General features: G+C 43.2%; 2 protein-coding genes across 2 annotated transcripts; one reads left to right on the top strand and one right to left on the bottom strand.

The window, feature by feature from the left end:
* Positions 1 to 452: 452 nt before the first annotated feature.
* On the top strand, positions 453 to 5,757 carry rag1 (recombination activating 1). Its single transcript, XM_026364787.1, has 3 exons — positions 453 to 917; positions 1,006 to 2,138; positions 2,996 to 5,757. The coding sequence occupies exons 1-3, from the start codon at positions 583 to 585 to the stop codon at positions 4,741 to 4,743; spliced, it is 3,216 nt and encodes a 1,071-aa protein (XP_026220572.1). The 5' UTR covers positions 453 to 582; the 3' UTR covers positions 4,744 to 5,757.
* A 1,300-nt stretch (positions 5,758 to 7,057) lies between these two features.
* Positions 7,058 to 8,659, bottom strand: rag2 (recombination activating gene 2). Its single transcript, XM_026366165.1, has one exon. The coding sequence runs from the start codon at positions 8,657 to 8,659 to the stop codon at positions 7,058 to 7,060; it is 1,602 nt and encodes a 533-aa protein (XP_026221950.1).
* Positions 8,660 to 11,909: the final 3,250 nt, after the last annotated feature.

Here is an 11,909-nt window from a genome sequence, read left to right as displayed (position 1 = left end):
TATCGCATTTAAAATGCCAGTCAGGGGCTCCCAGGGCTCCAATTCTCTCCCCAGCCAAGAAAATGACTAATATAAATGATTGACAGTCTTGCGGAGATAAGGTTGCCCATTTAGCAAACTTGCTGTGTGAAAGGAAAAAAAAAAAAGTCACAGTGGCTCCCAGAGTGATGAGATTGGAGATGAGAGAGATGAAGATTTTTGTGCTGTATTGATCCCCCCAATGCTTGTCTCATGCATTTTACACAAGATCTAAATGCCACTTACGGTATAATACAGCACTCTAGGTCAGGCCTTACTACTCTCTGTTCGGTGGGATTTCAGGAAACTTTATGTATAAATTCAACAGGAGCCGAGTAAAGCTGTTAGATAGTGTCATGGGCTCAGTTCTGAGAAGGAGCTGGGGATAACTGAGGATTTGAACCTTCAAATCTTTTCTCTGTATCCATTCATGGGCCTCTCACGGACAGCTGAAAATATTGTAATGCTTGTGTAATCCATCACTCTAAGCCCTCCTCTTCTTTCCTCTCCTCTCCTCTCCCCTCCTCTCCTCTCCTCTCCAGGGTCTAAAATCTAGGTGGCATCATGGCAGAGGAGAGCTCGAAGACCGATGGCCCCAGATCCTCCGTCCCAGCTGAGCTCCACCCTCCCCACTCTAAGTACTCTCAGTGGAAGTTTAAACTTTTTAGGGTGAGGTCCATGGAGAAGGCCCCGCTACCCAGTGACACACCATCTGAACACGGAGCCTTGCTAGGGATCCCTCCCCCTGCAGCTCCAAATATTGAGTTAGACAATGGTGTGGGTCCAGAGAGTGTGATGAAATTATGTCTTGGGGGAAAAAGCAAAGAAAATGTGGAAGGTCCAGGCCGGAGGGTTGATCAAAAACTACAGGAAATGGACACCCATATGAACCACCTCAGGTAATCATGTCACAATACAGCAATAACTACACTAAATTATATAAATCTAATTCTAAGGAATTGACAACATTGTTTTACGTCTATAAAGGTGTCTCTGCCGTCTCTGTGGCATGGCCCTAAGAAAAGTCAAAGGACCAGTGCACGATGTTCATGGTGATCTGGATGAGGCAAGCAAAGGTGCCCTGCGTAAAATGGGCTGCAAGTTCACAACCTGGCCGGAGGTCATCCTCAAAGTCTTCAAAGTAGAAGTGAAAGAGGACACAGAATCTGTCCACCCTCTTTCCTTTTGCCATCGCTGTTGGATGGCTACCATACGAGGAGGGGGCGTGTGCAGCTTCTCCAGAACAAGAGTTCCCGAGTGGAAACCCCACTCTTCCCTTTGCCACCTTTGCTCCCCCAGGAAACATTCATTCCAGCGGACTGGAAGAAAGAGGAGGAAGACCATTCCCAGAGCCCAGAGCCTGGCAAAAAGGACCAGGGGGGACCATGGTGACAGCATTGTTGTTGGAGAGAGGAGAGCTCTGAGACCATTTGGAGACCGTCATCATGGCCCTGTCCTGCGGGGCTGGAGGAAATCCAGCATTCAGAGAGAGAAATGGATGAGAAACATCACCCGCTGCCAGAAAGACCACCTGAGTACCAAACTGGTCTCTGAAAACCTCCCTTCGGACTTCCTCTTTTCTTTCACCTGCTTAGTGTGTGATCACCTGCTCTTTGATCCAGTTCAATCCCCCTGTGGGCACCTCTTCTGCCGCAGCTGTATTATAAAATACAGCCACGTTCTGGGACCTCACTGCCCGGCCTGCAACTTGCCCTGTGCCCCCGATGATCTCACCCTGCCGGCCAAAGCCTTCTTATCAGCTCTGCATTCGCTGCCCTTGCTTTGCCCCAGAGGTGGCTGTGGTGAACAGGTGAGGCTAGATTCATTTAAAGCTCACTGTCTAGGCCATGAGCTGGATGAACAGGAGGAAAACCAGCAGTCATTGGAACTTGACAGCTACCTACTAGCCAATAAAGGGGGAAGACCCCGTCAGCACTTGCTATCACTAACCCGTCGTGCGCAAAAGCATCGACTGAGGGATCTGAAGAACCACGTGAAGGTGTTTGCAGACAAAGAGGAAGGCGGGGATCTGAAGTCTGTGTGTCTGACTCTGTTCCTGCTTGCACTGAGGTCTGGGAATGAGCACCGACAGGCAGATGAGCTAGAGGCCATGATGCAAGGTAAGAGGCTATTATGAGGTTTTTGTTTAATCCACAGCCACAGCCAAGAAAGTGGGACACAAACACATGAAAATTATTAGTGTTTGCTCATTAGTATTTCCGCCCGTCTCTGAGGAATCCAGTCATCTCATGAATACCAATGAGTTGAAAAGTTCACAGTTGAAGAGAGAGAGAGAAAGGTTTTCTGTGATTGTGATTAAAAAGAGCTTTATTGTTGTCCATCTCTGTCAGCTGAACCATGGCTATTACACGCCCAGCCCCTCTTTGACTCTCTCCCACAGTCACTCTCTGTCTGCTTGTCTGTCAGTCTCTCATTCTCACATTCCCTTTAATGCACAATAACAACTCTTGTGAAGGGGCTGTTAGAATCAAAACAACATCAGCAACTCTTGTATCTACAAATTACACAGACAGCACCATCCTGCTCTCTGGGGAATAGAAGCCAGCTGGTGTCTGTTTTCATCTGCAGCCAATACATCACTTTCACCAGCTTCTCTCAGTCAAACCGTTGTCCCCTTATAACATTTGGAAATTAGAAAATATTGGATTTTGTAATCATGGACTTGTGGGCTTCTGACAATGGGATATGTTCACACTGGGATGTTAAATTCCACATTCTCTCAGTCTCATAGTATAAATGACTGCAAATGCAGGAGATCAAATGAAGAAATGCTAGATGATGCAGTTCTTTTCAGAGCACTAGAAATGGGCTCACACTGTTTGGTGTTAAATAATTCTCTTCATGTTTCAATCCTTTCCTCTTACTTTCCTTTTATATTTCTGTTTTCATTTTTTGCCTCTTTCTGCCTCTCTCTGAAACGTACTCTCCTTTCATTTTTTTTTTTCTCTCTCTGCAGGCAGAGGCTTTGGATTGCATCCCGCAGTGTGCTTGGCCATTCGGGTCAACACTTTCCTGAGCTGCAGCCAGTATCACAAAATGTACCGAACTGTCAAAGCCACCAGTGGCCGCCAGATCTTTCAGCCCCTGCACACCCTGCGAGCTGCAGAGAAGGAGCTTCTCCCTGGCTTTCACCAGTTTGAATGGCAGCCAGCTCTAAAGAATGTGTCTACATCTTGCAATGTTGGCATTATTAATGGGCTCTCTGGATGGACTTCCTCGGTGGATGACTCCCCAGCTGACACCATCACTCGGAGGTTTCGCTATGATGTGGCACTGGTGTCAGCATTAAAGGATCTGGAGGAGGACATTGTGGAGGGGCTGAGAGACAATGGGATGGAAGACAGTTCTTGCACCTCAGGCTTTAGTGTCATGATCAAAGAATGTTGTGATGGCATGGGTGATGTGAGCGAGAAGCACGGTGGCGGACCAGTTGTTCCCGAGAAGGCTGTACGTTTCTCATTCACTATTATGTCTGTCTCAGTCCTGGCAGATGATAATGAGGAGGAGGTTACCATCTTCACTGAGCCAAAGCCAAACTCAGAACTGTCCTGTAAGCCCCTTTGCCTAACATTTGTGGATGAGTCAGACCATGAGACACTCACAGCTGTTCTGGGGCCTATAGTTGCAGAGCGAAATGCAATGAAAGAGAGCAGACTCATCCTATCCATAGGCGGCCTGCCGCGCTCCTTTCGCTTCCACTTCAGAGGAACAGGGTATGACGAGAAGATGGTGCGCGAAATGGAAGGCCTGGAGGCCTCGGGGTCCACTTACATCTGCACTTTGTGTGACTCAACTCGGGCAGAGGCCTCTCAGAACATGGTGCTGCACTCTGTCACGCGCAATCACGATGAGAATCTAGAACGATATGAAATTTGGAGAACCAATCCCTTCTCTGAGTCGGCAGACGAGCTGAGAGACAGAGTCAAAGGGGTCTCTGCCAAGCCCTTCATGGAGACCCAGCCCACTATAGATGCGTTACACTGTGACATTGGCAACGCTACTGAGTTCTACAAAATCTTCCAGGATGAGATCGGGGAGGTGTATGAAAAGGTCAATCCCAGCCGGGAGGAACGGCGCAGCTGGAGGGCAGCACTAGATAAACAGCTGAGAAAGAAGATGAAGCTTAAACCGGTAATGAGGATGAATGGGAACTATGCCCGCAGGTTAATGACCCAAGAGGCCGTGGACGCAGTTTGTGAGCTGGTGCCCACAGAAGAGAGGAGGGAGGCCCTAAGAGAGCTCATGAGGCTCTACCTCCAAATGAAGCCTGTGTGGCGCGCCACCTGCCCAGCCAAGGAATGCCCTGACCAGCTGTGCCGCTACAGCTTCAACTCCCAGCGCTTTGCTGACCTTCTCTCCTCTACCTTCAAGTATAGATACAATGGAAAGATAACCAATTACCTGCACAAGACCCTGGCCCATGTGCCTGAAATCATAGAGAGAGACGGATCCATAGGAGCGTGGGCCAGCGAGGGGAATGAGTCGGCAAACAAGCTGTTCAGGCGTTTCCGGAAAATGAATGCACGTCAGTCAAAGGCCTACGAGCTAGAGGACGTGCTGAAACATCACTGGCTCTACACCTCTAAGTACTTACAGAAGTTTATGGAGGCTCACAAGGACTCTGCCAAAGCTCTGCAAGCTACCATTGACCCAGTTGAGATACAGGATGATGAGGATGTGTCTCTGGAAGTAAATGATTTTTGATTTTTCTTGTGATGTAAACTTTATGTATTGGTATACTATTGATTTTGTGATGTTGTTAAATTTGTTAATCAGTAACAGGGAGCTGTGAATTTCTTTATTTACTTTCTATATCCATTGATTGATATTTAGAATGAGAACCGGAGACAGTACCATGACAGGTAAAACTGAGATTAAGATGTTTCATGTTCTATTGTTATTATTTTTGCTAATTGAACTAAACATTTTTCCGAACTTTATTGAAAACAATCTTATTTTCACACCATATTTTTAAAATATACATTGAACTTTCTAGTTTCTAGTCTGTACCTGTATTTGAACTATTCTGGCGTTGCCTTCCTGTGTTAGTTACTAAAGAGCAAAGTTGGCACAGCGGAGGAATACAGATGTAACCCACAGGTTTCTTTTCTCTTGCTCTTAGCAGGAAGGTCTCTTTTTTTATCTTCACCATCTGTGAAATATGGTGCAGTTTATTGTATTGCAAAAATCTGACACATTTATAAATTTATATGGAGAGGATATTTATGGAAACAGATGAAAGTGCCGTAAGTCATGGGAGGAAATTGTGTTAAAAAGACCACATTTGTGGCCACTGTATTAATATATCATTTGAGTTGGAGCAAAACATAATCACAGAGACCTGAATGTTCTTTGTTTCATGAGTGCCCTCTGAAAAAGATGACTTTAGTGCTTTATCGTGGGATCCCTGAGGGGCAAGAAAGATGCCAGGTCACTTTGAACCAGTTTTATCTCTCTTAGTTTTAGCACAGTAGAGGCTAGATAAAACTTATTCGAATTTATATAAAATAAAACACATACTGACCTTTTTGTTGATATCATAAAAATACAGTATGGTCCATTAAGGAGCCTAATACCCCACAGAATCTCTTAGAGAGAGTTTTTTTTTTCTTAAACTCTGTATATAATCTGGTTCTTTTTCTTTACTGATATTTCTTCATTGACACAGTTGACAGAGGAGAGGGATGGGCTGGAGCCAGGAAGACCTGGTTTCAACTGATTTGCTGGGAACTTTATTTGTTTGATTGATTGATTATATTGTCTTTTTCTGCCCTCACCATTTGGAATTGTGACAGGCAATTTTGTTTTCTTATTTGATTGAATGTTTGATTTGATTTTACTGTCATAATGTCACATGGTAGCTGTGAAATATTCACATTTCGTTGGATAGTTGTCACAGTTGCACAATGTCATGTTTTGAGTGTGTTATATTTCAACTTGTCTCATACTTTTTTTGCTCTAATGAATTGCATTTCCAATAGAAGGGAAGATGGATGATTTATAAAATTCCACTCGTTCACTTTTCACCATAGTTTTGCCCATTTTAATTTCCATACTACACTAAATATCAAGTAAACTGTTTACTGGCGTTGCAGAAGACTTTCAGTGGTGATATATTTTGCACACTGATGCAGTGTTACACTGAAGTTTCACTACATGCTTGTTTTTAAATGCAATACTGTATTCATATATTTTCTGTATTTTCATTGAACCACACAATTTTCCAACCATTTGATGACTAACTCTCATGTACAGTTCATGTACTGTTTTGTCAGTGTTTTTACCAATGGATAAATAAAGACAAAATATCACTTAATCTTCTGGTTTGGTTTTATTAAACAATTAATAATTGTATTGATAGCAATTGCATCACTGTGGAGAATATAAAACAACAATGAACAGGTATACAACTTGTAAAAAAACAATATAGAAACCTGGGAGACTGATTAAGCTAGTAGCTTTCTGTAACATGAAAAATCAGCAATATTGTATATTTGGCCCTGTAAGCCAGTGTTAGGAGATTCATATTGTAAATAACCATTTACTTTTACTTTAATACAAAACTTCTGAGATGCTGACAGTATAGCTAAATCATTCATCCATTTTGTCACAACAAAGGTTTGTGAAACACACCAGAAACAAACACAGAATAGGAGGTTGTTTGTCGTTTGTCATCACAAATATTCTTAAGTACACACCAGCATATTGTTTTTTTTTATTTAATTGTACAAATTCATCTTCATTCAAACAAAGTAAAATGTAGGAAAGCAAAACCAGTGATATGGAATAGAATTCAAAATAACAATGAACTTTGATACACAAACCAGAACACTGTATACAAATATGCTAAAATATAATTATCATGGATGTATGATGTATGAGTTATTCTCACAGAGGCCACATAAAGCATTTTTATCTCTTATTTAGTCACTGAATTTACACAGGAAACCTCTCTAAATACAAAACAACCTTTATTCAAACAATTTACTTAGCAATCATTATCAAATTAAACCTGGATTCAGTCAAAAAGTCGTTTGAAAAAGCTCTTTTTGGCTGGCGACATCTTGATTGTCAGAGGTGTTTTCCTGTCCTTAACCTTCATGGGGACGTGCTTCAGGGGTATGACCTGTCTAGGTGGGGTCATCTCCTGGTAGGGCAGGCCACCATGGTCCAGGCAGAAGTACTTTTTGCTTCCCTGAGAAAGTCTGACCAGCAAGGTTTCAGTCAGCTCCATGCACTGGGCGTGGACCCAGTGTCCGCCTTCTCCTCTAGAGCAGAAGATCATGGCCGGCCGGTGGAGCTCAGTGGAGTAGTACGGCTCCCACGTGTTGGGATTCACCTGACAGCCCAGGCAGCATTTGATCCAGTAGCCTGTCTGTGATTCATCCTCCTCATCGTCTTCATTGTATGCATCCCCTTCTCCATCGCTGCTGTCTTCCAACTCATGGGGCTCACGACCAAAGTAGAGTTCCTCAGAGTCCTCAAGAGGAGTAGAGTTGTCATAATCTGTTGACTCCTGGCTGCAACCGAGGATTCCTTCTTCGTCTTTTCTCTCTTCCTCTTTCTGGAAGCTCACCTGATAGAAGTAATGCATTTCTGGTTGGGATGGCCTTCCCTCAGTTGGTACAGCAAGTAGGACGCTTCCCTCCCCAGTACTACCACCAAACCAAGTGCGACTATGACTAATATCTGGGGTCCACTTAGGTGGTTCTACAGTCTCAAATTGGATCCCTTTCTCATCTAGAATCACAGCACTGCATTCCATCCTCTTCTGAGAGTCTGACTTATACCCCCCTAAGACTATGTATCTGTGAGCAGGACCTGTACGGGTGATGATGGCACTAGAGATGGATATCCCAGTTTCCAGGATTTCACAGGAAAGCAGTGGACTGCCCTGCAGAAGCTCAACGTGCAGGCGAAAAAGTCGAGGGGGGCGGGAATCAGAGGTGAGCGAGTGACCTCCAATGAAGTACACACAGTCTTCTCTGGCAAGGGCTAAGTGGAAAGACTGGCCGTCATTGAGCTCAGGTAAAGTGTGAGCAGAGGAGCAGCCGAACTCCAAGTCAAACAGGAACACCTGAGGGGGACAGTCGACGACGCTGTTCCAGCTCTCTGTGGTCCGCTCTCCTGCAGGCATGTAGGATCTACCACCAAACAATACACATGCTGTCTTCCCTCGGCTTTGAACCATACTCATTGTGTGGCCATATCGTGCCCCTGGCACTTCTCCCAGCAGTTCTTTCTCTTTGCAGCATATGGTCAGTTTACGATTGCAGCCACGGCTGTCCATGGTCAACAGATACAGGCTCGATGAGATCTCATTATTTGGGGTGCGGCCACCGTGGATGAGATAACTCTCTGGAAACCCGTCGTAAGGGTCAAGGCGGCAAACAGCAGGACAACGTAACGGAGGGAGGTAGCAGGAATCATTGGAGAAGGAGATAGCCCTCAGCTTCATCTCGCCATGTTTAAACCGGACCCCAAATACTCCTGTTGGGCATGACCGCTTGGGCCAGCCTTTCTGGCCAAACAGGAGAACTTCACCATCCAGCTGGAGCAAGGAGCAGCCAGGTTGCAGGAGGCCTGCACAGTTCACTGGAGTTAATGGTTGCATGGTCATTTTCTGGCAGTTGCCTGTGTCAAAAACAGGGCACGAAAAAAATAAAAACACAATGTGTCAGTCAGCTGTTGTTTGTTTTCATGCAGGGGTTTAAATTCATACTTCCTGTTTATTGCAGCAACACGTGGAAGACTACAGTCCACATAGTCATGTTGTGCACTGTAGACCCCAGTATGTATAAACAGTTTTTAGTAACTTTACAATGGCTGCCATATTTAGACAGGTTATAGTTGTATAATAAAGGAATGATAATTGCTAATAATAAATGATATACCTTCAACTACTTGCAATGCAGTAGAATAACACTATCTAATAATATAGTCTGTGTACCAACTAGTCCAGCTATTTATGATTTCTGGTGCAGCATAAGTAAAACTGTAGGCTAAAATAAAATTCTTAAACTCCCGTTTGTTCATTTGATTATTTTTAACTACAAGGGAACCTCCTATTGAAACCTCCATCTCTGAACCAGAATCAGTAACAAACAGGAAGAAATAAACACTTCCAGGAGCGGCTTCCCTGAGCCTGTAGCTTTCTGGGAATGTTTACACATGACGAGACAGCACTCAGTGTTAATTTACCTGGAATATGGATTTCATTTTCCAGTACCATAATTCCTCCCTTTCTTTAAACTGAACAGATTTACTAAATGAAAAACCCAGTTTAACGAATGATACACTTATACATCAGTTTCTGAATTTTCTAGTTTTAGAGACAGACTGGAGCAACAGACCTGGACAGCAGTGCCCTTTCAATAGCTTTGTGACTCCTATGCCCAGTACAAATCAGCAAAGAGAGTGAGTTTGTCAGTCAACGGTAACAGTTGTACAATAGAGATTTAAAGATCATGAGAGCTGTTCGTCATTCCTTCATTTCAGAATCACAATTTTTAATTATCTTACCTTACAGACAGAGCCAGGATGCAGTGCTCGAGCTCCCTTTAGCGTGAATCTTATAATCACTAAGTTGAAGCCGAAGGACTCTTTATGTAGCTGAAGCTTAACAAAGCCAGACAGTGAAAGGGTTTGTGAAGCTTCGTTGACTCACAAACACTTCCAGATCTTGAGGTTAACAGCCTGTGACTGCTGCTCTCTGGCAGGTGCGCTGCCTGAGTGCGTTTAGTGAGTCACTGGATATCGGTTATACCAAGAAAGTACAACATGCTATTGAGAGTCTCTTGTCTGCTCAACACTAACCTGTGCAATACCTTAAGAAATTTAAACAGGTGAAGATGCAGTTTGTGTTTCTTTATTCAATACGTTAAACAGTTTAAATTTAAAATCCAAAAGCTACAGGGACACCTTGTTTTGCTTTGCTTCACCAAACAGTTTTCCTGTAGGAGATCACGGTTGCTGAATGATTCCCCCCTCCACTAACGGGAAAAACAAACAGTTGATTCTCGTCGTAACAGGACAAACCTCTGATATCATATTTTTGCCCGTATGTTGACAGGAGAAAGTGCAAAAAACATAAAAGACTGCTGTGTGTGTGCTCTCTATGCAATTAGACTTGAAACAATATGATAATACCACACACCGACCAAATCCTTGTGACAAACGTAAAAGTTAAAAAAAAGTAAATCTTTATTCAAAAATCTAATTTATTAACTGAATCAGACACAAACAACCACCTAATTGCACTCAAACTTGATTTATTAATCTGCCTTCAACATTAATTAAGAAATTTGAAATCATTTCCTCCTCGCACCGAACAATTTTAAGATAATAAGATAATTTAAAGATAATTAACTTCATGTAGACGATTGAAATGTTTTTTTCTGGTTCATTCTCTGAGGCTAGGATCTTAATTCACCCAGTATTTCTAAAGCTGATTATAGCTGTATACAGTTCTTACAGGTCCCCAGCCTAGATTCATATTTTTTTATGTTAGTTATAATGAAAAGCTTTTTTTTTGTATCTGATGTGTTTTTCTTCTGCTTTTCTGGGCTTTGACTTCACATTAATCCCGTACCTTCCCCCCCTCTTTTTTTTCTTGTGGTTTTACTTACACTCGCATTAAAAAAAAGATCTAATCCTTTAAACAGTGCCAGAATGCTCTTATAGTTTGCTGAGATACACAGTTTAACAAATTTGGCTGTTAATTGGAGCCCGCCTAAACCGCTAGCTGAAGTCGCCACCGTCCATTGCAGTGAAGGCTTTGAGACACCGTCGGTGCTAAATGACATGCTATAGTGGGAGTGGGATTTATTAATTCCCACAGAGCGCTGTATCAAAATGCAACATCGTGCTATGATTTTGGAAGAAGACTTCGAGAAAGAAGAAACAAAACATTGTTCCTTAGCAATAATGAATACATCCTAGCAGATGGTTCATGCTGGCATTCCCCTGTATATGCTTCTGCTTTAAAGATTTGACCTACTGTAGGTAAAAGCAGATCCTCTACACACACACACACACACACACACACACACACACACACACACACACACACACACACACACAGGCCTAAACACTTAGAAGAAAAACTCGGCTGGAAGCAGATGTCTGCTCACTCATTAGCATAATGTTTTTGTGCACTGAGAGATGCTGAGAGAAAACTTGAGGAGTGTGCAAAACAAAGGCAGAAACCACAAGTGCCTGGAAGACCGTTACAGCTTGAGAACACAAAACAGCAGAGCACCTGTGTGTCTAAACTGATGCTTAGAGGGTTGAATGGAAGAGAAAAGAATTGACTCTTGTTACTAGAGATGCAGGAATTCAGATGTCAGTGGGATATGCAGACTTTTTTTTAAGGTTATCTTTGTGAAGTATTCCATCTGTATGAATTCAGCCTTGGAAAAATAAACCTTTCTGGTCTCATGGCATCGGCACAAAGCAAGGTTGAAAAGCGCTGCCTGTTACTGTATGCAGCTGCAGCTGGAATGGTGCAGAGAGTGAGTAGGAAGCACAGCAGTGTGTGTGGCAGACCCCGGGCCATGCAAGGATCTGTACATAATTGATAGAACAAAGTAATTAGAATCTATGGTAGCACCTGTTTCTGTCCCTTGTAATGTACCACTACCTGACTGCTGCCCTGAAGCAGGATTTTGACGGATGACGCGGTGACAGCTCTGATGTTCTGATGATCACTGTGCAGCAGTGTTTATCACTATTTAATGTTACCGTAATTGCTCCCCTTGTGGTGATTGGTACTAAGAGTCAGTGGGATACTTCACTGTGGTTAATATTGCTGGGATACAGTGGTAATCATCTTAATAAGTGACCTGTGGTGCCACAGTTCAGGTTTTCAG

Source organism: Anabas testudineus, chromosome 6, assembly GCF_900324465.2.
Source record: "Anabas testudineus chromosome 6, fAnaTes1.2, whole genome shotgun sequence".
NCBI classification, from domain to species: domain Eukaryota; kingdom Metazoa; phylum Chordata; class Actinopteri; order Anabantiformes; family Anabantidae; genus Anabas; species Anabas testudineus.
The sequence above is the reverse complement of the archived record's forward strand: the minus strand, read 5'-3'. Positions and strand labels throughout refer to the sequence as shown.

Bases quoted from the DNA above. Each gene is read 5' to 3' on its own strand.
- rag2 (XM_026366165.1), bottom strand. From the start codon at position 8,659: ATGACCATGCAACCATTAACTCCAGTGAACTGTGCAGGCCTCCTGCAA.
- rag1 (XM_026364787.1), top strand. From the start codon at position 583: ATGGCAGAGGAGAGCTCGAAGACCGATGGCCCCAGATCCTCCGTCCCA. The intron at 918-1,005 runs GTAATCATGTCA...ACGTCTATAAAG, and splicing joins ACCCATATGAACCACCTCAG to GTGTCTCTGCCGTCTCTGTG. The intron at 2,139-2,995 runs GTAAGAGGCTAT...CTCTCTCTGCAG, and splicing joins GCTAGAGGCCATGATGCAAG to GCAGAGGCTTTGGATTGCAT.